At 40.2% G+C, this 26,288-nt stretch overlaps 1 protein-coding gene across 1 annotated transcript; it reads right to left on the bottom strand.

The window, feature by feature from the left end:
• Positions 1 to 4,732: 4,732 nt before the first annotated feature.
• C1D (C1D nuclear receptor corepressor) lies at positions 4,733 to 17,166 on the bottom strand. The gene is made up of 5 exons (XM_003203687.4): positions 16,869 to 17,166; positions 10,038 to 10,181; positions 8,673 to 8,739; positions 8,145 to 8,200; positions 4,733 to 5,297 (listed from the first exon to the last, which is right to left on the bottom strand). Exons 2-5 carry the CDS (start codon positions 10,179 to 10,181, stop codon positions 5,130 to 5,132), a joined length of 435 nt encoding a protein of 144 aa, XP_003203735.2. The 5' UTR covers positions 16,869 to 17,166; the 3' UTR covers positions 4,733 to 5,129.
• Positions 17,167 to 26,288: the final 9,122 nt, after the last annotated feature.

The raw sequence follows: 26,288 nt of genomic DNA, 5'->3' as shown, positions 1-26,288 counted from the left end.
GACAGCATCTCGTGAGATTAACTGCCTTGAGGAAATGCTCTCTCCATGGAAACATTGCACAAGAAAACATGTTTTGTCTTGTGTGTGAGCTGGGGAGTATGTTTGTTAGCCCATGGCAACAAATTAAAAAGACTGTTTATATTGTCCACCTTGACAATGATTGTTACTTGGCATTTCTCTCTCTCACCTTTTAATAATGGTGACAGTAACTTTGTGCATTTAAGCAATGACAAATTCGTTCCCATGAGGCCAAAAAAACCCACTCAAATGGCAAATAACAAACAAACCTTCTAGAAAACAGGAAAATACAATTTGAAACACATTTATGAAAGCGAACAGTCATATTAAATGAGAGGATATCAAAGACTACTGCTTTTTCAGACAACTTTGCTGTGTGATTCAGTAAATGTTCATTTACTTTACCTGAGTGTCCTGGTAAAACAGAGCTCGGAATTTGCCCCTAGAACTGCTGCTTTAAAAGATTCCATTTGCAAGCACAGCTAGACTCCATTTCTTTTTCTACCTGTGCTGAATTATTGCTGTGCAAGATGTATCATCATGAATTTCAGGTGATCCTTAGTTTGGAAGTAATTTTGTTGATGTGCTTAAGATAGCCGGTCAAGGTATCTTTGAAATCAAGATTGTACTGGTGTAAAATTGGAACAGAATTAGACCCATTTTCTATCACTTAATATAGTCCTTAAATCCCTCCATGGAGTGTGTCCACACCAGACTGAGAAGAAGCCTCTTGGCAACACTGAATTATCATATTGAACTGCTTCCATCCATTTGCTGGGACTGCCAAATTGAAATGATGCATGTCAAGGCAACCTTACACTGAAAAGTAAAAGATAGCCTCTTAAATGTTCCATTTATAAAGCTTTTTATTCACAGTAAGATTTAGTATCCCCTCTGAAATATATCACTTTACAAAATTGATACTTTGCCATTACAAGATTTCCACACCATATTCACTCAGCTTAGTAGTAAAAACAAGCTTTCTCTCTTTTCCCTTTGGTGCAGCTGATAAAAACTGAGTTGTTCAAGGTCTGCTTCTTAGATCACCACCACTACAGATTCCACAGATCTGTAATTCTGCAAGAAAGAATAAAAGTCAGCAAAAAGGCAAACTGTTAGGAGTATCAGTAAAATATTACAGGTGCATCGTATTGGAATGCAGGAACTACTAAATTTAAAAACAAAAGACGAAGTTAACACTAAGGATGATAAGATCATCTGCAAAACAAATGCATTCCTGTAGACTCTGGAGCTCAATGCAAGGAATATCACTCAAGCAAATAAGCAAATATGACAGTGTCGTGCTGAAGAACATGAATACATTTTTTCCTAGCATGTTATAGTTGATTCTAAAATGATAAACTGCTTTAATTACTCATTATTTCTCTTAAATTACTGCAGCCTAATATGTTGGGCTTTTGTTGTTGTTGTTTTGCTTTATCCCTGCTGAGTGAATTTTTAACAAAGAATCGTATATAATTTTAACAAACACCCTACTTTGGCATCTTTACATCTCAGTTTAGGAAAAAACATGGTTGAGATGCAACCAATTTCAATTATTTTAAACTGGAACATTCCTTTGGTTTGAAGTTTGCCAGACTTGCTCTGTAGAAGAAGCAGAACACCTCTGCGAGGTCTCATGATTATTCCTTCGATTATATTCTGATTTTGTGTATCACTCAAATGTGAGCCGGTGTTAGTTTTTTTCAATAGCCAATTTGCCTAAAAAAGGTATGCTGTTGTTCCCTTATACTTTAACTGTCCAAAGCAACTATACATTACTAGCCAGCCATGTTTGATGGAAGAAAAATGACATTCCATTCAAAAGCTGTTTCATTTTGATAACCAATTCGGCACATTTTAATGATGAAGATCAGAGGATGTTTTTCCTAGGTATGAGGGAGTTTTGCAGTTGCTTTCAGTAGAAGAGAATCTGCGTAAATTGAGTCAAAAGTTCAGAGAGATCTTGCCAGAAGGAACTTTGCATAGAACATCACTAACATCAATGGGCCTCCACGTGCGCTTCCAGGTACAGTTTGCTGTTCTCAACTTCTGAAAGCCTTCCTGTTGCCACCATCTGCCTTTATGATGAGACGAGGTCTCTTCCTCTGAGATTGCAGAAGCAGGTCTCCATCAGCTCCTGGCCAAAGTATGTCATGTTGCATAGGTCACTCCAAAACTAATGCCTCCTCTTTAAATATGGAAATCTAGTTTTTCCTTTACATTTGTAATGGGCTCAGCCCTGCAGATTAAAAAAAATGGATTTTGGTGTCCCTCTGAATTCCAAAACAATTCTCTTTTTATAATATTCTATAGTAAATATTTTTATAGTAAATTTCCAAGGTAACTTGATCCTTCTTTAGCTTTTATCATTCCAGATATCTATGTTGTGAGGAGATTTCCAATGAAACAGGAACATTAATACTTTCTGACAGGACCTTATGCTAGTATTGATTTTCAAGGCCAGGAGCAATTAGGATAACATAATAAAATATCCACTCTTGAGGATGCAGTTCTCAAATAATAAAAAGACCGGAGGAATAGAAATGAACAAGTGATATGTTGACTTGCTAAGTCACGACTAGCATTTAAAAGAGGGCAAATCAAAGCTGTAGTAAGCATCCTTATTTGCAGTCACAGTACACTCTACCTTAGAGAAAGACGGGTATTTTCTAGGAGCAGAACCAAGGTAATGCAGGGAGAAGTCAAGCTACTAATAGGGCTGTGGGCCATGGCGATAATCTTCAGTTTCTGGGGTATTCGTTTGAGTTATTGTCTTTGCATTAGAAAAGCCACAAACCCAGGCTGTGTCATCAGAACAGCCACACAAGTCTTAAGCATTTACAAAGCTGCATTTGCTACACGTATACAAACTTCCCTGTCACAGATGTCAGTTACGTGTATATACTTCATTATACCAGATGGATTTCTACTTCAGTAACTCTTCGCTAATATCCTTGTGTTATTCTTGTTTCAACATTTACCAGTGAAAGCTGTGTACTTCACTGGATGCTGAATTATGATCTTTTTTCAGAAATTAACCTTTTAAAACAAAAGCTATAATTAAAGCTTAAAAGGAAAATCATGTAATGGAAACGTCCTTCAATTCCCTTTTAATTAACAGTACTGCACATAAATAGAAGCTCTACCTGTTTCCTCCAGAAAAAGTATGCCAAAGTATAAGACATTATATCCTCAAAAGTCTCTGCATTAAAACACTTGTAGCTTCTGCTACTTCATACCTTTTATACTTACATCCTGTTGTCTTACTAACTAGTTCACAGGGCACCTGTTCTTCACATTAGATTTTTTTGAGACTAATCTTTTGAACTTTGCACGTGAAAGCATCTACACTGACACAAAACTCACAGGTCTGGTTATAATGTTCTACAGATACAGAACAACACACTTCAAGTCTTCCACAATTTTAACCTTAATCTCAAGAAAAAGACCCATGAGTCTACTGTGCTTTTGTTTTGCATAACTGTGACATTCACCTGTAGAAATAAAGCACGCTCATCTTACCTTTTAGCTGGCAGTTTTTGCACTTTTGATGTGTATGCTCATGAGTTGCCCTGTAGATCTGAGGCAGCAAAGACAGGTACCACCATCAGCATCTATAGAAACAAGCTCTCCTTAGCTGGATTGCTTCAACTGGAATGAAGAAGTTTTTGCTTGTTTAGAATTTATCACAAACAAAAATCTGTAAACTCATACCAGTCACTGAAAATGTTTCCAGAGATATGCAACAATTATTTGAGTTTATTAAACTTGACAGTTATTTTATTTTCAAATATTTACTTTTAGATAGTCAGTGACAAGAGAATCTTCATTTTAGCACCACACTGAAATCAATCCATGCTCTGCATACTGCATGATGCAGGATGACACTGAAGACAATACCCATCCACTGTAAATCACTCAGCTTGCAGTACTAGAATAGGGACACTGGATTTATTTGTTTTAATCATTCAGTCTTTTTTTACACTAACTGTATTTCCCAAGACTGCAGTCTGCTACCTAAATGGCATTTTGGTGAAATAAATTGTTTATTTGTTTTTCACAATTAGCTTGCCCCTATTTTTAAGTAGCTTTTGGACTAGTAATTGAGTTTGGCTTTGTAGCATACTGAAAAATGAATTTATTTGGTTCTCCTAACAGAATTAATGTACTCCCTCCCCTGAATGACTAAACTTCACATTTGAGGGAAGGAAACTATTTTGCAAGGCAGAGCAGTAGTTCAAAATGTACCCGAGAACAAAGATCTGAAAAACAGCAACCAGTGACCACACTCCTACCACCTCACAGCACATTTATCTCAGAGTCAGCAGTAAGAGATGCACACCACAGCCAAAATTCCAATCAAGTTCCTGCACGTGCTGTTTCCTGTTTGCTGTCCCCTGCCTGCTCCCTTGTTCAGGCCCTATAAAAGCAGTCACTCGGGCTGTTTCTGTTGTGGTTCCCCCCCTGCACGGATTAGACACTAGGGCTTAAAGTGGAATTCAGGCTATTTGCTTGCAGCCCTTGAACCTCAGTTTCTTCAGAGACCACAGAAGTAAGGGAATATAGCATACATGCTATTCCAGAAGTTGAAAACAGAACAGTTCAATACAGTGAATAAACCTTACAATACTCTGTGAACACAAGAATTCACTCAATGGTGTAATCAGAAAATAAACATGGGTTTTATAGGAACACCACAAACTACACAGCATTGTTTGAGACTGTTTTAATATTCAACAGACGAAGTGCATACAAAAACATAAGTAAAAAAATTAATTCTTAGGCATTATAATCGAAACAATACCAGTATCTATTACCAACAAGCATTTGGCAAGTCATTATCATTTTAATAATGAAACATTATTTCTGGAGCATTACATAGCACTTACAGATATACATACAATGCTTTTCTTTTCTTTTCTTTTTTAACCTCAGTGCATAGTTACCTCAGAGAGGAGCATCCTGGACAAAATACAACCCTGCAAAATTTAAGTATAATTTAATCAAGATGTTGCTATACAGCACTTCTGTAGGACTCATACAGTGCAGAAAACACATTTTGATAACTCTAGGTGTCTCTGATAACATAAAGGAGGAAAAAAAAAAAATTAGTTCATCTTTCTCTTCTTTGCTTTAGCAGAAGTTTGATCATTTTCAGGGTTTGGTTCCCAGAGTGCATTCCTTACAAATCTGGAAGCTGCTCCTTTGTCAAGTTTGGATGCCTTTTTCTTGTCTGCTATTTCTTTGACCTTGTTCATGTATGTTCTTATTCTCTCCTAGAAAAAAAAAAATATATATATATACATAGAAGGGGTTTTTTGTGTGGGTTTTTTTTTTTTTCCCTCCCCAAACCATTCTTCCAAGTTTACCACAAGAGTAAAATCAATGAGTAGGAGCACTCCACATGGTACCTTTCTGTAACACACAGAAAAATAGCATCTTCTAAATATACATCAGGCTCTTTGCAAATTTGAGGCTTTCCTTTTAGCAGATTTTCCAACACAGGTACCTACCATACTAATATTTGTATGACATCCGTCACCAAAGTAACATGAAGTCCTACAACTTTACTGTGAGACAAGAGAATTGTATTTAATGTTGCTTAAAAAAAAAAAACAAAACACAACAGTTTGGCCTCAGTAAAGATGGCAAAATAAATATTTAGATATGATGTATTTATAAAATTGCATTACTCGCTGTCTACAAAAGAGAGGAATATGGAGAAGAAAAGAAGGAAGATGAAATCAGCATAAAGCATCTTACACAAAAGTTAAGAGGTCACAAGCATTAAACATGCAACTATGAAAAGATCTGTGGTCAAGATCCTGAAATGGTTCATTGCTAAGTCTCCCTTGACACATTCAAAGCGGTCTGATGAATTTCCTGCTGCACCAGAGATATCTTTTATGACCATAAACAATCAAAAAAGCTGTTTGTGGAAACATTCTCTAAAGAGAGGGAATACTTCCTTTCTTGTCACCTTTGCCTACTGTAGTCATTGAGTGTCTCATGTCACGTTGAACAAAGCATGGCTTTAATTCAGCCTCACTTACAGATCCCCACCAGTTTAACCGTCTCATTTATGTGCATGCTCACCCTCAGCCAGATCTATAATCAACAAAGAAAATGACTATGAGAGCGTAAACCCTCTAAAATGGGAATCACGTTCTGTTAAGTGCCTGCTTCTCTCCACTTAGCAGAGAGGACACTTGCAGTAATTCTGTACAGTAGGTAAACGCTTGGCTCACAGACTTCACATCTAGATATTTAGTCCAACATGGCCTTGAACTGTAGGGCCTTCAGGTGTTACTGTACTACATGCAATAAACAACAGTAATGCGTGCATGTGTGATGCACTTATGCTTTACCCAATGCATGAATTGCAAGAGTGGACTAACAGGACATTTATGGATACTGATAACTAGATACATCCTGGTATTTCCTAACCCACATAACTACTGAAAGCTTTTGGAATCTGAGACATCACCTACAAGACCTGAACTACAAGTCTGATTTTTACTTCTTCACTGACCCTCACAAGCAACTGATTTGTCAAAAGAATTGGACAATCTCGTTGTATCAAAAATCAGCTTTAATGAAGAGTGCCTTTCAAGGTCTGAAATCACGATAGACTGCGATACTTTTTTTGGTGACTGAGATACTTAATGAGAACAAGTGGCAAACCTACATACAACAACATGAGAAGAAGCAGCTGACTAATATCAAAATGCTAAAAGAAATAAACTCTGATAGCTGGAATGTGAGTTTTATTAATATCATTTGAGTCCCAATATACTCCCTGTGCATACAGAAGGAGCAATTCTAAAAACAAAACAATCATGATGGAACAGTCTTTTTATTCCCTTTCCACATGAATAAGAACATCACAATGCTCCTGGAAGAAAGAAAAGAGAGCTGATAAGAATCTAGCCTAGAATAAGTCACTCATTCTTCAAATTTAAAACGACTGCCAATTGTGAAGTAAAATACCAGCATAAAATATCCGCAGTAGAAAAGACAATTTATTTTTAGTATAACAAAATTAACACAATATTCAGATGCTATATAATATAGGAGGAACAAGAAACCGACTGAAAGTTCATGAAATATTAACCGATCCATTTTTTAATGTGATACAGTCTAGACTACTGAAAACCTCACAAAATTAAAAATAGAAGGATTCTTGTTATTCAAGCTAGCTTTCCACATCTTTCATTCCTATCTTCTATTGCTCCAGTTACCTAAGGATTGCATTTAAGCTAAGTATATTATGATTGCCTAGATTTAATGTTTTCATTTATACTAGAATTAAAAAGGGTAGCTCTAAGTTTTGAAATCTATTTTTTTTCTTTAAGCTGAATGATTTGATATTTTAAGTCAGCAGAATTTTCAAGATACCATGCCTTCTGTACTGCAGTCATGCATCTAAATGGAATATAAAGACAAACCTAAAAGATTTATTACAGGCTGTAAATATGTCACTAATGCAGAATTACTGGACAATACACATACAACTGGTGCCAAAAAAGCTTTTAGCTTTGTTGCTGAACTGGATTCTTTACTGCTGAGAAAATGAATTAATGGAGGACTTGGAAGAAGGGGGGGCTCTTTCCCGTCTTTGCTAGTAAATCAACCACACTACGCTTTCAGAGTCATACAAAAGTAAGAAAAAAGACAGCCTTAGAGATTAACATGATTCCAAGTATTCCTAAGGAAAGAAAAAAAAATGCCATACTGGAAGTTATAAATTATTATCAGGCGTGTAACATTTTTCTATTTAACAGATACAAGTGAAAAGCTATTCTGTTCAGAATTCGATTCTCAAAAAGAGAAATGGAGAAGCAGAAAGATGACACTATTCATCTTGTTGCTTTTTCTTATTTCAGTAGGCTCTACAAATGATACTTCAAACTGCGCTGTTTGCAACTAAAAATACGAATTTCTTAATTTAGAGAACCCAGTAGGGCATACTAACAGGCAGTTATATAACATTACGTAGCATGTGTGTGCTATCGTAGCAGTACGCCGGTTATAGAAATAGATATAAATATACATCTACTTCTATATGAGTTAATGGCCATGGACAAGTAAAGTATTGAAAGCATGCAATGTAAGAATCTTACCAGTTCCTGTTTCACTGGATGTTCCTTTGGATTGATTCCCTGAGTAGCCAAGTATACTACAAGAAGAAAACGTGGTTTTGATATGGATGGCTGTGAAGACTTAGTGCTCAGTTAACCAGTTATATAGGAAAAGTGTAATTGCCACGTGAAACTATTAATCATGGTGTTTAACCACGTGGTTAAGTATCTGATGCAATACTGTTATCAAATATTGCTGTTAAAAATACATATATATAGTAAATAAATATACAAAATACATAATGCAGTTAAACTTTGCCCTTCTAAGAAGGACAGAAATGGTTGCCAAGAAAAAAAGAAACCACAAGGATTCTCAGGCATGTACAAAGCCAGCTTTTCTAATTATCAACATCATTTACCTTAAGAATAGCAACAATTTGAGTCCCTAGAGTTAATCATCAGTTTCTATCTATTTGGCTATGAAATACATTTGAAAATAAATTTGATGTTTGCAGCTAGAAAACATTCAAACAGCGATCATCTGAACCTTGTCCTCTATCACATCCTTACCCCAGAACATTGAATTCAATGTGTACGCTGAAACCAAATCCAGTTTTGCTTGCTCAAGAGGCTCTAACTAGAATGAAAAGAGAAAAATCATTTACACATTTTCAAGATGTGCACATATTTTAGCAACGTGCCTATTTTCAAACTGAGCATTAATGCATTCATAGATACATACTAAATTAGCATATTTTTACAGCACAGGTTCACTGAGACAAAGCCTGTGTTTTCCTGCCACCTCAGGACCATACCCTCCTCTCCAAACATTCACGTCATTTTCCCAGCTTGATCTTAAATGCCACAGTACCATATGGCCAAAATAACAAAATCTCTTAGCGTGGAGCTCTTTGACTTGTTCCCACAGTTCACAAAAAAGAGTTTCAAAATAGTTTCTGCTATCACCAGAAGAAAAAAGAATGTCTCAGGATTATTGAAGCTCAGATATGAGTATGCTACGAACAAGTGATGAACATCAGTATACATATAACATAACATATAGCATTAGATTGCATTTGATGCATGCTAGAACACTTACAGCAAAGGAAGAAAAAAGGTAATGCGTTGGGTTTTTTTCCCCTCAACTGTCAAAGTCAATTTATTGGTTTAGTCCTATAGGATTTCCAGAAACTCTGATAAGATCATTGTATAGCTCACTAGTTCTAACATGGATACTGTCAAAAGATCAGCCTTGTCAAGACTGTTTTCCTCATAACTGATTTACGTTAGAAACCCTCAGAGGATAAAAAAAAAAAAGGCTCTCATGTTAGGTTTTCCTTGCCCTAAAGAAAGAAGATACATGTAAGGTTTTAAATGTTACAAGACAAACAGACTTGTATGAGGTCTTCAGGCAGTACTTTGCTGTCTTTATGTTCTGAGGGAGGAAAAAAAATCCAAACACACCCACAAACTTTACAGGCTTGTGCTTACAACACAGCTAGAAGAGGCAACCCAGTTTTTCAGAGACCACAGTCAAGTGGACAGGAAATCAATTCTCAATGTTGTCAATTCATCTTCACATCCTTCTATATCAACCAAATTTCTGTGATGTTTGTTGTGAAAAGGCCATGGACAACTTTGAATGAGCTCTCTGCTCAGGAAGAGCACTCAGCATGCACTTTTGGAAAGGTCAAGTATAGGATAGAAGCCCATTACCTAAATGATTCACTGGTAGAACCTTCACTTTCCACCTTTGAAGAATATACATTTCATCACTTAGTTCACAACGTCACCTGGGTATCTTACAAATGCAGAAGTTTCAAATGCTAGGTGTGAGAGGTAGGAAGTGTAATATTTGTTATTTCTCTGTGCAGTGGCTAGCCAAACAGACCCTGTATTATTAACAGAAAAGCTATCAAGAGGAAGATGATTTACCTTCTGGAGAAGCTCACTTCTAGAAACTGACATCATTGTCTTCAACATCTCATCTACCGAAGTAAGAGAGTTTTCAAACGTGGCAAGATAATCATGAATTTCAGTGGGATATTCTTCTGCACTAATATCTTCTGCCATTTCCATCTAGAAAGAAGCAGCAAAATCAGTAACACTCTCTGCGGATTCAAAAGACTATTTTAAAATAGAAACCACTAGCATTTATTCATTAAATGATATAAAAAGTGCCTCCTCCTGAAGAATTCCAGCAATCAGCATCAGTAGTAACATAGTTAAAGATCCTATAGCTCCAGGGATAACTCCCAACTGCTGTACAAAATAGCATGAAGGAGAATTACAAGTGATACCTATTCTTGTACCAGTCCCAAAGCAGTATTTAACTTTTATGGTCTGTGATAGAAGGAAATTATTTGCTTGCTTAAAAGTGCTCTAAATATCTAGTAAATCACAGTACATAAAGAGCTATATCAAGTGCACACATACAAAAATCAGGGATATAGCTTCAGCCCATCCTAGGAACAGACATTACTTCAGCTTCAGAGTGGTTATGCAGCCCCAGTTATGTCAGGGTCAGTTATCTCTCTCAATCTTAAATTTAAGAGTTGGTCCAAGAAACGGTTCCTGTGACTCTGCATCCAGTTCTCTGAATTCTCTGGACCGCTTTAATCTGAGATATAATTCTGAAACTGAGTTGATTTTGATTTCAGAATGCAAATCTTGTAGACACATCCGTGCAAAGCAACTGTGAGATCAGCAAAGATGTAAACGATCCCAGAGCACTCCGGTTTTGATCCCAGCATGTGCAGTAATGGGGCATGGCTACTGCCAAGCCATCTGGTCACTGGCTTCCAATCAAGATCTTTAATTAATTTAAGATTCCTCTCCAATTATAAAACACATTATCTTGGAAAGCTGATGTTACTTAAATCTGCGGCATTTTCTACAGCTTCTGCTGATTGAGCAACTTTTTTTTTTAATGTTAAAAGAAGAAATACATCGCTTTCCTGCTAGCTTGCAGGGCTGCATCGAGAACAGTGGGAGCATCTGGATCATTACAGTCCCTTCTGCTTGGGGTCAGAGTGAGAATCTCACTCCCAGCTGCTGAGTGCAGAAGGTGGGAGCTCTAGTTGGAGAAACCACACTTTCAAAGTTTGATCTCTTGAACATCAAGCCAAGCAGCCAGCACAAACTGCAAGGAAACAGCAAACAGCTGTCACATCACTGCTGTTTGTTTTAGATAAAGATCTGATCTTTCCCTTTTCCAGGCAAGAACATGGTTTGTGTGAGAGAGCTTGCTTTTTAGTTATATTGTCTCCTGGAGGTCAAGCAGGAGGAAGACTGAGAGGAACAACAGCGTGGTACTATTTTCCTCAGGTCTGCCTGAAACCCCAGTTTTCAGCCACATCAGTGCAATTCCAAAAACATGAAAAATCAGTTAACAAGGCCCATTTCCATTGCTTTTATTTACATGGTTGAGTTATAATCCTACTCAGATGACTTTTTATCTTGGTCAGAAATGCGTCACTATACACTGAGGGTTCCCTCCTTACCCCAGCATGCAACTCAAACCATCTAAATACCAACTCGGTCAGCTGCAGCATACCTAAGCAAGAAAGCTAAGCTGAACCTACAAAACACTGCCTGCAAAAAGGCAAATAGCAATATAATTATTTCTAACCCTTATGATAGCACTGTTTGCGTTTCATTCAATGCTACTTGCATTACAATCACCCTTCTTAGGCTGACTGAGAGCCCACCAGCTATCTAATAATCTTATAATACAGCACAGAAAATATTTAAAGCTACAGAAGAAACTAAATTTTGCCAGCTGTTAACACAGTTAAGCCTGGTTAGAAGATGCCTGTCAGCATGCATTTACTATACTTACACGTACAGGGAGAGAAGCGTTATCCAATCCAACAATCAAAAACAGGATTTACTGCTGCCTACAACAATTTACCTACTATGGTCTTAATGTTATGAATGTGCATGAACACGCTGACAAATCCCAACCTTTCTCCCTCTCTTTATCAGGGCAACCAGCATAGAAAAACAAAAAAAAAGAAAGAAAAAAACAAAAACAACAGCAACAAACTCCCACAGCAGGAGCACGTTATCAATAAAAGCTATTTCACTGCAGTCGCATGGACAAGCAGTCACCAGAACATACACTACATTCCTCTCAATATCCCAAGGTAACCCTAAAAAAATGAGGTGGGGAAAGAATACAGGGAGTAGGAAAGAAGAGACACAGCTCAAAATAAGTTTGTCTACAATTGCTGCCTCATGAACCAGGAAGAGGTACATAACATGAGGTATTTACTCGACACTTAATTAGGAGAGGAAAAAAACGTGTCAGCCATCACTGGAACAAGGTTGTACACAGGCAGTGAAGGGTAGGGCAGTCAGCCCTAGTCGGCTCCTTGTGCCAAGGAAGAAGGAGAATGTGTCAAACTTGTGTTTGCAGTTCAGCAGGAACCAGAGCAAGTTCCTCCTCCTGCTGTGCAGGGCCCTCTCTCTCTTCATTAGGCTGTTGTTTCAGCATTACTAATCTCTGAGCAGGATATGTTACAGCGTTGGCACATGCCAACAATAAGGCAGCAGTCAACAGCCTACAAGAGTTTTGATAGTATTAAATCAACAAGAACAAACTTACGCTGAATGACAAAGGCAAGGACTGAGACCGTATCAGTGACTCTGTAAATATGCCTAAAGGTTATACTGCCCTCCATAGTTCCGTTTCAGTTATTAAATCACAAACAACATTTCCTCAAAGTTCTGCAAGCGTTTCCCTATGTATTTTGAACAAGCAGAAATTCAGTTCCAGGAGTGGACGTTTACTACACTGATTTCTTTTGTTGGATTTGCTGACTTTCAGCTGTATTTTATTTGCTACACAGATCCAACTTAAAAGTAAGAGTACTACAAGTATTCAGATACGTGGAGATACGAAAATATTTGCTGATCAAATGTGAGCACTGGGGAAAATTTGGGAAAATAAGGATAAGAACATATTTTCATCAGCAAGTAATAACACAATAATACATATGAACATATAATCTGTGGTTGTGCAATGACAGTACTTCATAAGACCTTTAATTTTGAGAACGCAAAGGAAAGTTCAGAACCCATAAATACAACATAGAAAAGGCCAATTTTGATTGAAGACATTGAGAGAAGCAAAAAGCGTGGACAAATGTGGCATGACTTCATGACATCAATCTACCAGGAACAAGTTTCCCTTTTAACCCAAGGGCTCAAAAACCAACATAAGCCTCAGCAATCAGTGGCCTGCTGGCTCAAAAAGAGAAACAAATCAACCCCACTTCCCCTCCTGCACATCTGGACATCAAAACTGTCCCTCTTATTTTGAAAAACGAACTCTAATTAGGCTGTGGGTGCATAATGAGAGACTTTGTTGAAGAAGCATGGGGAAAGTAACAGAAGCTACAGGTATACATCAACATGGCAACATGAACCCTCAGAACTAAAATATGTTCAGCGTCACACATGTGATTTTCACCCAGAATTAAAACAGCACCTTCAGGATAAAAATGATTATTTGAAGTAGTTTGTAACGAGTAAAAAGACAACCAAAAAAAAGAAATTGAGCATCCAGCACTGTGTTTAATATTGCATCTCACTTAGCACTTCCTGCTAGTTCTCATCTCTTTTTTAAACACTACAAGGCCCTGTTTTCAAACTGAGCTCAGATCTTTTACTTTTTTTCAGATTATTTGCCTAACAAAAAACAGATGAGATTTTCTTGCTTTTCACTGATATCTAAGGATTATGTATAGAAAACCAAAAGAAACCCAAACACTTTTAATCAGGGCATGTAAAGCGCTTTCAGATTCAAATCAAATGCATTAGCAATGTGGGTATGACAAATCATCTCTGCCAGTATCTAAAATTTGGCACTGTCCTTCCTCTTTCAAGTTCTGAATCAGAACCTGTAGTGGCTGTAGGTGATACACAAGCATGGCAGATGTCTATTCTGCTCTAACATTAATTCACTGCTGCAGCTGTACAGCAACCAAGACACACAGAACAAACACCTTAAATTTAAAGCTACTAGAGACCACAAAGCAAAGCTTCTTAACTACAAATATCTTTTGGGCAAATAAATCCACTTTATTTTGGACAGAGATATCCACTTTATTCCATATTTGCAAAGCTGTAAGTACCATAGGCTCTGGTCCATGGCAAAGACTGCTCAGCACTACTACTGCATAACAAGTAATTAGGTACTTGCTAATTATCACTGTGTCCATAGAGCTGTTTCTTCAAGGCAGCTTGGGGCAGCTGGAGAGTGCATCTACTATGCACAGTTACAGCGCTTCAAACGCCAACTCACAGTCTTGTTTGCAAAAGCAATTAAGCCTATCATGAAATACCATACATGCAGCGACAGCTTCTCTTGATTCCCTTAAAAATATCCCAACCCAAGCCACAGTAGTTATCCAGTGCACCCTTTACACTATATTATACATAGGTAACAGCCAAGCAATCGCTTTTAACCCTGACATCAAAGCTAAGCTCCTGGCAGTATTCCAACATGCACAGAAAAGCCCAGCAATACACCTGGCATCACCATGTTCTTGTTGATGCCACTGAGATTTAATCTCTTCAGTCCCAGAGGATCTACAAAGTTTATTGTACTCTGTCTTAAAGGAAGATCAAAATTTAAAGGAAGGGAACAATATTTTTAAGGCTCACTTGCACTTCAGCCCATGGGGATACGATGACAAATCAAGTATCCCATCCTGGCCCTTATTCACTTCTACTCTATCCACGTAGGGAGAAACTTTCAACTTGATCCCTATGATTCCCAAAACATTTTTATTCTCTGTACAGTGTCATCAGCTGTGCTAGATTCCAGAGTCGATGACAAAGTCATTTCCTCTGCCGAACAAATCCAATATCCACTGGCTCTTGTTCAGCTCAAACCTGCTAGTGCTCCCATCAGCAAGTACAACGATAAAAGCAGCTGTCTTTGTGTGTGTCCAGAACACCTCTGAGTGAGACACGTTCATAAAAGCTCTCACACTATGTTAGGACAGCTCATTTCAAGACGGGCTTCCAAGTGACATTAGGTTGAATGTGTGACTGGTCTCACACTTCTTGTTGCACTGAGTATCAAGAAGTACTTGTACAGCAAAACACTGTCCCCTAGTATAGTTTACTGAGTTGCATCCACTTTGACAATGTATCTCTGTATTTTTTTTTCCTTTTCTTTTTTTCAGTTTGTGACAGCAGTCAGTAGTTCTGTCCTACCAAATTCCCAGCAAACAGAAATGAGCAAGTGCCCTGCATGCAGCCACTAACCCTGGAGTTTCCTGCTTCTTCCAACACATGCTGCCACTCGTTTCCTCTAGTCACTAGTTCTACATTCCATGAAAAACATACTTCCTTTCATTGGAATTTCACTTTCTACATTTACATTTTATGCAGTACCTTTTTCTGCTGATCTGAACAGTGATCCTAATCTACTTTTGGCTGTTCGTTAGTTGACCATGCTAACAAAACAGCCTGAACTGAACTATTTTAACCACAGTCTGTATATGCAAATTGTATCTCCTCTTTGAAAATCAGGCTCTCCTTAGAACAGACACTGATTTCTTGATATTCCTTGAATTCCAAAACCATTTTATAGAACCACCACACAATCATTGAGTTGGAAGGGACCTTTACAGGTCATCTGGTCCATCTCTCATGCAGTGAACAGGGACACCTACAGCTCAATCAGGAGCTTAGAGCTCCATCCAGTCTGACCTCGAATGTACCCAAGGACAGGGCATCCACTCCCACTCTGGCAAACTGTGCCAGTGCCACCCTTAATGTAAAATCTTTCTTCTTACGTCCAATCTAAACGTACCTTCTTTTAATTTGAAACCATTTCTCCTTGTCCTGTCAGAACAGACCCTGCTAAAGAGTCTGCCCCCTTCCTTCTTACAACCCCCCCATCAGATATAGAAAGGCTGCTCTCAGGTCTCCTCGGAGCCTTCCCTTCCCCAGGCTGCACAGCCGCAGCTCTCAGCCTGTCCTTACAGAGAGGTGTTCCACCCTGGGATCGTTTTTGTGGCCCTGCTTTGGATGTACTCCAACAGGTCCATGTCTCTCCTGTACTGAGCATTCCATATCTGGACGCAGTGCTCCAGGTGAGGTGTCTCAGCTCAGAGCAGAGAGGCAGGACCTCCACCCTCACTCTACTTGCCATGCTACTTTGGATGCAGCTCAGAATATAGGCTGCAAGGGCACAGTGCTGACTCATGTCCAGCTGCCATCCACCAGTACCCCCAGGTTGCTTTCAGTTAAGCCGTGCTCTATCCTTACATCCTCAGCTTGTATTGATAGCATAGGTTGCCATGACCCAGAACTCTTAACAGGAACACCGTGTTTATGCCTACAGCACAACCTGCCTAGGTACAGCCACCCTCAGGGCACGACTTCAGCTGAAAAGCCCACAGCCCACACTCACTTAACAACTGAAGTTAGGCATACATCACCCTGCCTGTGCTCACCAACAGAACCAGTGCTGCACGCAGCTCAGCTTTGGGAAGTTGTAGAGTACTCACACGTCTGGGACTGCAGACCAACGTGAACTATTTAATGCTGCTCACAGCTCTCTGAGAGCCTCGGTGGCTCTCGGCCCACACATAGGTTCCAGGCGTGTCATTTGAAATAAGCACGTGCACGGATCAAGGCAGCCCATAACCCCCACCTCCTGCTCTTTGTGACGGACGAAACGCCTGATCGAGCCTGCAGGCACCAGGCCGTGGAATTTTAGCATTTTAGAATTACGATACTGACCTTTTTGCAAACGTCACCTCCACATCTCCTCCGCCGCAGACACACGAGGCCGGGGTAACGCACTGAACGTCAAAGGCCCTCGTTCCCAAACCGCTGCTCCCGGCTGCTCCAAAAGCCCTTAAATCACACGCAGCGATGCGATGATTCTTACACCAAAGGGAGAAAGGCCTCGATTCCCCCCTCCTCAGCCCCACTACCGCAGCGTGGCCCCGCTGACGGGCCCGAGCCAGCAGCACTGCTCGCTGCACGGCGCCGTGCCGGAAAGCGCGCTGAGACCGGAAAAGCGACGAGCGGCGGGGCCTGCCGCGGCGCGCGGTGATGACGTCACGTCAGCGCCAGTGGGCGGGAAGGACGCGGATGTTACCACAAGGCCATTCCCCGCTGGGGCGGTTCCATATGTGGGGGTGCGCGCTTCAGCGCGCTCTGAGGAAAGAGTTCCTTGCTAACGTCTAACCTAAATCTCCCCTCTTTCACTTTAAAGCCATTCCTTCTTGTCCTGTCACCATCAGACCGCGTAAAACGTCGGTCCCCCTTCTGCTGCCTTCTGTAACTGGAAGGAATTTGGGGAATGGCGCTGGATGTTTGGGGTTCACTGCCCTGCAGCGTGCTTCTCGGGACATGCAGAGTAATTTAAAATATCACAAAAATGAACTTCCTTCTCGTTGCTGGCTTTCGAAGGAGTCTATTCTAATTAAATCAGTATGAACTGCAAACGAGTCTTTTTCCCTACCTCTGGCTGGAAGCATATCTGAAGATCTTCAGTCACAGTGCTGGTTTACATCATGTCATCTCCTTTACCTCCGGGAGATTTAGATGTTGGAGGTTTTCAGTCTCGACAAAAGCTGGCTGAAAAAGCAATGCAAGTCTGCAAGTATTTCAGGGCAATGATAGAACCCACTTCATTGACTTTTCACAACCGCTTTATAAAGAACACAGCCTCATTATCATTCATTCTCCCCAGTACAACTACAGTTACGCAAACTGTATGCAAAAGGGGATTCAGAGGAGATTTTGTGTATAATATTTAAAAATGCAACTGATTGAAGGGTAACAGAAACAGCAAGACTTGAGCTCCTAAACCTCACAGAACATGTGGCACACGGTCAACTCATTCTGACCTCTGTGTGCACATATCACAGGTTGGCTACCCAGAGAGGGAAGCTTGATTGATTGATTGAAAGACAGATTGATTTACCAAACATTGGGTAGGAAATTTCTGCAAGAGTCACATTTCCTAAACCCCACATTTTGTTCCAGTTGCAAGATGAAAGGAAAACACAACACATGCTGATCAACCAACACTGTAGAAGATTGTAACCAGGTATAGCATTAATGCAGTGCAGGCTGGACTCAATCAGTCTTTCATGATGATACACTGCGGCTCTTTGTCGCCTTCTAGTGGATTACTTTTGTTACACATCTGTTAGTGGCTCCAAACTGCTGTTCAGTTCACTGGGGTGAACTTAGTGCCATGGTCCTCGAATTTTTTGATGCACTAAAAAGACTGCTAGGTATGTGAGAATTGTTTTCTGCTAAAATGGCTGTCTCACTTGTTTGTTTTTCTGAGAATGAGGACTTAAAGGTTTGCATTTATCACAGCCAAAGTCTGATTTGAGATGCAGCATATGTAATTGAGTTGTTCTGTGTTGGTGCCACTGTGAAAGTGTATTATGATGTATGAATATCTATTAAAAAAAATGTATCTAAGAAAAGCTATACTGCCATCCAGAACTTAATGGAAGCCATTTCATTTGAGAGTGCTATGAATGATTATTGATTTTTCTCTATAATTCCCAAAACAACAGAAAACAATCCTAAATACTTTTGCCAGAATAGTCAAAGTGACAGGCATCTTTAATGTAATTAGACCTTTATTATGATTTATCTCACTATATATACACTACATATTGACTCCTGCAGAGCAGGCAGGGATGCCAAATCCCATAGCCTTGATCTCACTGGAACCATTATGCTTACGTGAGAGCAGAAGGATTTCTGTTCTGGGGTCACTTCCACTATTCTTATTAGGATTATTAATACTCTAAGATGGGCATATTTGCAATATTTAAGATGAGCATTAATGTTTTATCAGTTTACTGTTAAAAGTCTTGACATTTCAGAATATGCCTCAACAGCCTCAACTTTTCACCTCAGATGGTCTGACCCACAGATTTTGTTTAAAAGCAAGCTTCTTGTTGCCTGTTTTACACTTTCTAATGTCTGTGGAGACCTCAGTTGTGTTTCTGTGGTTTGAATGACACAATTTACTAGCGGCTCCTCCCTTGGACATTATTTTAAAGCAAAATGCTTCTCGCTAAATTGTGATGAAATGAGATTTTCCAGATTATTTGCATTTTGATAAAAATATCAAGAGGAGATGTCTAATCACTTAAGCCTGTGTCATGCCAAGCACCACAGCCTGAAGTACAGACCAGCTGTGGCAACTCCAAGTCCCAGGAAATAATGCTACTGAAAAAGCCTTCTAACATAATAAATCACTTCTATTCTGGCAAACCACATCTTAAACCTCTAGAGATTCACTAGCTGTGCTGAAAACACTGAAGTAATTCAGACTTAAATCAGATTTAATTCTGTGAGATTACAGCTATTCTATTTTGAAACTAAGTTGACAAGTGTTGTGGTACCTCTGGTCAGCCCATAGGGTGGGTTTGATTAGGTGTGCTTGTCTGAGAGTACAATATCACATTTTAATCTATTTCAAAAAATGAGTTAGTCTGCACCTGGGTACCTGACCCGCAAACCATTTCACAATTGGATTACCTGGCTGTAATGCTATGAAAAACACAGCAATGACAGCAGAGCAGCAAGGTCTCAGGCTGCAGCAAGTGAGGATTTGTTCAAGTGCAACACTCATTAGCACAGAAATAAAGCAAAAAGGCTTTGGAAAAAAGCTTCCTCCCTTCAGAAGGTCTCAAGTATGCAGGGATCTCTAGCAAAATATTCGTGCTTCCACTGCCATCCCTTAAAGAGAATGGAAAGGGGTGGATCCTGGCTCCACTCCCTTCTAGTCACTCAGATGCTTTGCATGCACCTGACCTCCCTTTGGTTGGCCCTGCCTTCCCACCAGGTGTTCCATCAGTGGTTCAGGCTGTGACTCAGCATTTCTGCTACACTTACCTACTGTGTTTAAAGTCAGTTTATGGCCGAAGTCATTAAAAAGCAGAATATTGGAAGATACCTTGTAAAATCCCAGGCTGGGACATGCAGACCAGCTCAAGAGATATTAGTATAAGGAGTACACTTGTGTCTGAAGGCCTTAGCCACATTAAGAAATTTCTGGGCCAGGCATTTCATGATTTTTAGGTCTGTTTCTTTGTGGTGTAATCTAATTAATTCATGCAATCTGTTCTGTAGACAGATCAGTAAATTACCAGAAGAGGGCGTAGCAGGAGTAAGATGAAGCATGGACACCCATCTGCTCATCTGCCTGCCTACCTGCACTTGCCACTGAGTGCAAGAGGGGTGAGTACCTGATGTCTCCTTCGGCTCATCAGAAGACAAGCACTTGCTAAATGGTAACTACGGGCAGCTCAACAGCATGTTTATGGTAATGTACTCTGCCTGTACTCTACAGAGATCTAACACATGCAAAGAATAGGGAAGCAAGGCAGGAAGAGAGAATTTACAGTGATTTATTACAAGGCAAATGATGAGTACAGGAAGATGAAGATGTCTGACTGTCAGATTTGTGCCCCAGCCACTAGATTGGATAAAAAGGGAAATACAACCTTATGGCTAACCCACAGGGAAGTCTCTCATCTTCAGAAACTAAAACCCAAAAACTATAGCAGTGGCACTTAGGACAGTGGTAGAGAAGTATAACCTCCAACATTTTCCATGTTCTGATACAGCCTGCTGGATTTGGCAATGGTATACGTTGCAGCCTATGCCCAGGTGAACTTAGACTCACCTTTCAGATAAAAAGTTCTGGAAATGCTTTTCATTTTTTTCTGCACTCAAATTAAATTAGAATGGCTTTAAACATACTGAACAGAGGTTCTTTTCCCTTTTGAAAACATTTCTAATCAAAATACAGATGTAAAAGGACGTGGAAAGAAGGAAACTGAGCTCTATAACTTTGTTTTTGGGAGGAAAAATAATATAATTCAATAAAACTGGCTTAAACTCTTTGATTAAAGCTTTTTTAACATAACAGATAGGGAGGCTGAGATCTACACCGAGATAAAGACAGTTAATACAGATCAAAAGAGCTTGTGTCCATGCCAGCTAGATTAAATGACAGGATGTGGTGAAGTGCTGGATGCTGTATCTGGTTACTTTACATATGAAACTTTATTTGCTGGATGCAAATATATTGATGAGGTTATATGCATTTATATATGAGAACAGTAGAAATAGATCAAAAGCAGTCTACCACGCAGAGTATTTGTTCTGATATTGTTCCAACACTGCCTTTCTTCCAATTCGTAGAATGGCTTGGGTTGGAAGGGACCTTAACAACCATCTGGTTCTAACCCCCTGCTGTGGGCTGGTTGCCACCCACCAGACCAGGCTGTTCAGGGGCCCATCCAGCCCCTGGCCTTGAAGGCCTCTGGGGATGGGGCACCCACAGCTTCTCTGGGCAGCCTTTGCCAGGGCCTCACCACTCTCCGAGTACAGAATCTTCCCCAGGCATCTAACCTCAGTCTCTCCTCTCCTCTTCCTTTTTAAACTAAAGTTTAAAACCATTCCCCTTTTCCTATCACTATCTACCTGTGTAAGATGTTGATCTCCCTCCTGTTTATAAGCTCCCTTTAAGTACTGGAAGGCAATGATGTCACCCTGGAACCTTCTCTTCTTCAGCCTAGCTCCCTCAGCTTTAGGAGAAGTCCTTCAGCCCTCTTTGTGCCCTTCTCTGGACCCACTCCAACATCCTTCTTGTGCTGAGCACCCCAGGCCCAGATGTAGAACTCCAGATGGGCTCTCATGAGGGCAGAGCAAAGGGGAACAATCACCTCTGTTGCCCTGCTACCACCCTTTTTTTTCATGCAGCCAGGATACCAGTGCCCTTCTGGGCTGCAAACACACACTGCTGGCTCATGTTCAGTTTTTCATCCCTCAGGACCTCCAAGTCCTTCTCCACAGGGCTACTCTCAAGGAGTTCATCTCCCAGTCTTTACACATACACTGCCTTGACCACGATGCAGCATGTTGCACTTGGCCTTGTCAAACCTCATTAGATTAACATGGGCCCGCTTTTCAAGCCTGCCCAGGTCCCTCTGCATGGCATCCCTTCCTTATATCAACTGCACCACTCAGCTCAGCGTCATTAACAAACTTGCTGAGGGTGCATTTAATCTCACTATTTTGGTCACTAATAAAGATGTTGAAGAGCACTGGTTCCTAGACAGACCACTGGGAGACACCACTCATGACCAGCTTCTGCTTGACTTCAACCTTCTGGCTGCAACCATCCAACCAGTTCTTCATCCACTGAATAGTCCAACATTCAAATCCATCTCTCTCCAATTTAGAGGTAAGGACGTGGTGCAGGACCACATCAAAGGCCTTGTACAAGTCCTGGCAGATGGCAGCAGTTGCCCTTCCTTTGTCTACTGATACCATCACTCCATCATAAAGGCCACCAGATTGGTCAGGCACAATCTGTCCATGGTGAAGCTGTGCTGGCTGTCTCAGGTCACCTCCTCATCTTGCACGTGCCTTACCATTACTTCCAATCAGTTTGTAAACCTGTCATTTTTTTACAGCAATCTGTCACTAAAATTGCAAAAGTAAACTGTATTAGAAATTGACATTTTTTTTTTCTAGATGCTTTAGCATTCCACCATTCTCACTTGTCAGCTACTTAGTATGTACTTAGTATGTACAGCATGTACTTAGTAGAACCATGTATTTCATTCTCCAACTTCATTTTAGCATGAAACCTAGGACAACTCCAGGAGTAAATCAAAATTAGGATCCAAATCACTGTTGAAAATTTTAAGGATTTTTTCTTTGCATTTATTTACTTGCACATATCCTCTGAAGAGGCAGGGAGTGGGGCTGGAAGGCCCTTTGGTCTCATCTCATGTGGCTGCTCTTAGGTTTGCCATACATTCTGCAACAGCAGGATGTGGGAGGAAAAGGATGGGAATTTCAGGAAGGGAAAACACTGGTGGATATGAAGGTCTGTGCTACTGCTCACTTCTGCAAGGCAGCAGAAAGGGTCTGCCATCCTGCCTGGTTGTGTTACAGCACAAGGAAACATGAAGTAGAGATTCTATCAGCTCTGCAGGAAGACTGATGATTCAGAAAATGAAAGGTTTCACGTGAGATGCAAATGAACCGAACAGATTTATTAACTATTCTTATATTTTATTGTTATTTTTCATTGTTGTGGCAGTGCTGCCTAGAAACCTGAGGCTTATGGCACTCCAAGCCCAAAATACTCATAAAAAGATTGTCTTTGTCTCAGAAATCTTCTACAGAAGATAACAAAAAATGAAGAGGAGGAAAAAAGCCTTTAATAAAGAGAGGACATAACTAATGTTGGATTATTTCTAATAGACAGATGCAGGATAGGCTGGAGCAACATCCCAGCATAATCAGGGCCAGATAGTGCTCAGTGGCAGTAAAAGGGGTGCATTATGCCCTCTGAGATAAAGAAGAGATAAGAAGGTACAGCTTCCTTAGAAGCCAGCAAAATCACAAGTAAGAATTTAAGGCTTTGCACCATACCTGTAGTCATTCACATCTGTGCAAAGTGAGAATAATTCACACTGTAATTATAGAAATGTTCATGGAAAAAAAAAATTGTCGTATTTTCCAAGACAAAAATATTTCTAGTTGTGGTTTCAATGCAAGAAAACTCTACCTGTAAGAGGAAGAACTGGAAGCTGCTGGGATTTGGAGAATTCACCATACTTTACTTAAAAGAAGCACCGTAACAGTGAGTCTGACAGTGAGCAACTCCTACAACCCAACCTGGGAAACTACCTCTGAATCACTACCACGGGAAGAGGTCCCATCAGGTCTTGGCTGCTGTGCAGCTCTGTGAGACTTACTGCCATTCTGCAAACCAATAGCTTCAGAGAGAGCCTGGAGTGTTTCATAACCTCAAAATCGCAAGCAACCTAGGAGAGCCTGTCTGTGCTTGTTTTATTCATGCTGCTGATGGGCTTTTTACAGTGATGAAAAACATTCAGCTTCACTGCCACTCTTAAGGTCAGGGTTAATGTTGTGATTGGGAAATATCCTGAGAGGCCGGCCCCGCACACTGACAGGAGAGGGAGGAAGTTGTTGTTGTGAGTAGAGAACCTGTCTGTGCATTCTGGACAGGCTGTCCTTACTGTCACATACAGAGGAGAGAACTTACAGGTGCCTCTGTGGTTCTGTAACCCAGCTGTCTCTGCACATGGGACTGCACAGTGACTAAAGATGGGTCAAGATTTACTAACATCCTGTAGGCAGGGAAATGCAGGCAGAACTTCAGGAGGTAAAACTGGAACAGACACATCTGCTTCAGAGGCTGTAGCTGTACTAGTAAGCTAGGCAGCAAGGGGCTTGTTCTCTGACAAGTTGGTATCTCTTGTTAAATCCAGCTGGTCTCCTGAACAGGGAAGCCACATGCTGGCTGCCTACTGGGAACAGCTGATGCTATAGACCTGAATCACACCAGCAAATTAGCTGTTTTAATTTTATCAAGGTAAATTCTCAAATATTGAAATGATACATCAATTTTCTAGACTCCTTCCTTTTGTCTTGTCCTTCCATATCATAGCTGAACTCTGGAAAAAATAGACAACAGATGATATTTCACCCAGTGTCAGCAGGACACTGTATTGTGGCTTTCCATACAGAGTTAACACCTGTGACCCTCTGCTTAAAATTCAATCCAAATCATGGCTTAAACGTTTACATATTTTTTTCTGCTGATGGAAACAATACACCATAGATCATACATAGGCTCCCTGCATGGAAAACTTTGGGGGGCTGAAATACCCAACAAATGGTGAAACTCAAAGTAACTGATGTAAAGGAAGAAACTGATGTGTAACAGCCGGGGACCTGGGTGACACCTGTAAAAAACTGTGTGACGTTCTCACTGCCCATAAATAGATCCTGCCACATACATAGGAGGATGATTTGCACAGGAAACAAGAAGTAGCTGCCATGAAGGTACGTTTACTAGATGTGGTTGCTGATGGTAAATAAAACCATCAAACTCAGTAGCACGTTCCATTCCTGGACAAAGCTGGAGTTTTCCAGGGCATGCCTCAGTACTGCATCAGAGGGGACTTGTGCATTTCATTTCTGCTGCGTTATGATTTTATTTAGAACATGCTGTAGCTTTTCAGCCTTCAGGCAGAGGCAAGGTGCCAGTCTTCAGCAAGAGGGGGAGGGACTATAAATAGAGCAGACTAGGCTGCCACGGGCTGCTTTTGGTCTGCTTAAATTTCTTGTTTAGCTTGGGAAAAGCAGAAATCCAATGTGCCAAGGAGATGAAGCGTAGTACAGACACTGGCAGCAGAAGTTTCCTCCAACTAGTAACTATCTTCCTTATTTTCAGATACACAAATATAGCCACTTATCCTTCCTGAGCAAACACAACACTATAATTCATCTGTGCTTTCCTCCAGCTCTCTTAGTTGTTTGTTGTTTGGCTTTTTTTAAACAAACTTTCACCACGAAAAACTGTCACATGTTTCCATGCAACACGCTTCTCATGAGGGAATCCCATTCCCTACTTCTTCAAACAACAAATAAGATTAATATCAAAATTAAGCACTCAAAGGTAATACAAATTTCATCTTTTTGAGTGCATGGAGCATTAAGAAGTGTTGTTTAATTAGTTTTTGCTATTAGTTTGTATCAATATCATGTAGGCTCACTAGGAGTTCACCCTGGAGTTGCTTGTATAAGGAACGGAAATTGCTGCTGCAGGCCAAGTATATAATAAAAGTATAGCAGCACTGGGCTCTTGCTGAACTTGCCATTCTTTGTTTTTCCTTACTGACATCTATACTGAGAGCTTTTTCTTCCCTCACTCTGTGCTTCACCCAGAATTACTATTGAAGAGGGAAACCACATTTCCCCCAAATTCTGCTGCTCAGCATGCCTTTCAGTGAGTGTATTTCAATTACGGCACAAAGCTAATGGAGCTCATCTTTGAATGACACACTTTAGACTCAAGAGCCTGACTTGCTTCTTTGAAGTGCCGATCCCTGGCTTTACAAAGAGAGCTACAGCCAAGGTTGCAGAACTACAGTTCCCTCTACTCTCTTCCAGCCCAGAATACACCCTAAAAGGGACAACATTTAAAATAATTTCAGGATACGTTCTCACTGTTGTGCCATGTATATTAGAAGATGCATTACCTGTGTTAAATAGATACCTATTACACACACGAGATATTACACTTTCAAGTAAACCATCAAGTCTAAGCAAGACAGCTGGATC

Source organism: Meleagris gallopavo, chromosome 2 (genome assembly GCF_000146605.3).
Source record: "Meleagris gallopavo isolate NT-WF06-2002-E0010 breed Aviagen turkey brand Nicholas breeding stock chromosome 2, Turkey_5.1, whole genome shotgun sequence".
NCBI classification, from domain to species: Eukaryota; Metazoa; Chordata; class Aves; order Galliformes; family Phasianidae; genus Meleagris; species Meleagris gallopavo.
This window is presented reverse-complemented; position numbering and strand designations above follow the sequence as displayed.

Coding starts and splice junctions, on each gene's coding strand:
- C1D (XM_003203687.4), bottom strand. CDS start 10,181: ATGGAAATGGCAGAAGATATTAGTGCAGAAGAATATCCCACTGAAATT. Junction 8,740..10,037: donor GAAGTGAGCTTCTCCAGAAG/GTAAATCATCTT, acceptor TTTTCATTCTAG/TTAGAGCCTCTTGAGCAAGC. Junction 5,298..8,144: donor ATCCAGTGAAACAGGAACTG/GTAAGATTCTTA, acceptor TTTTTTTTCTAG/GAGAGAATAAGAACATACAT.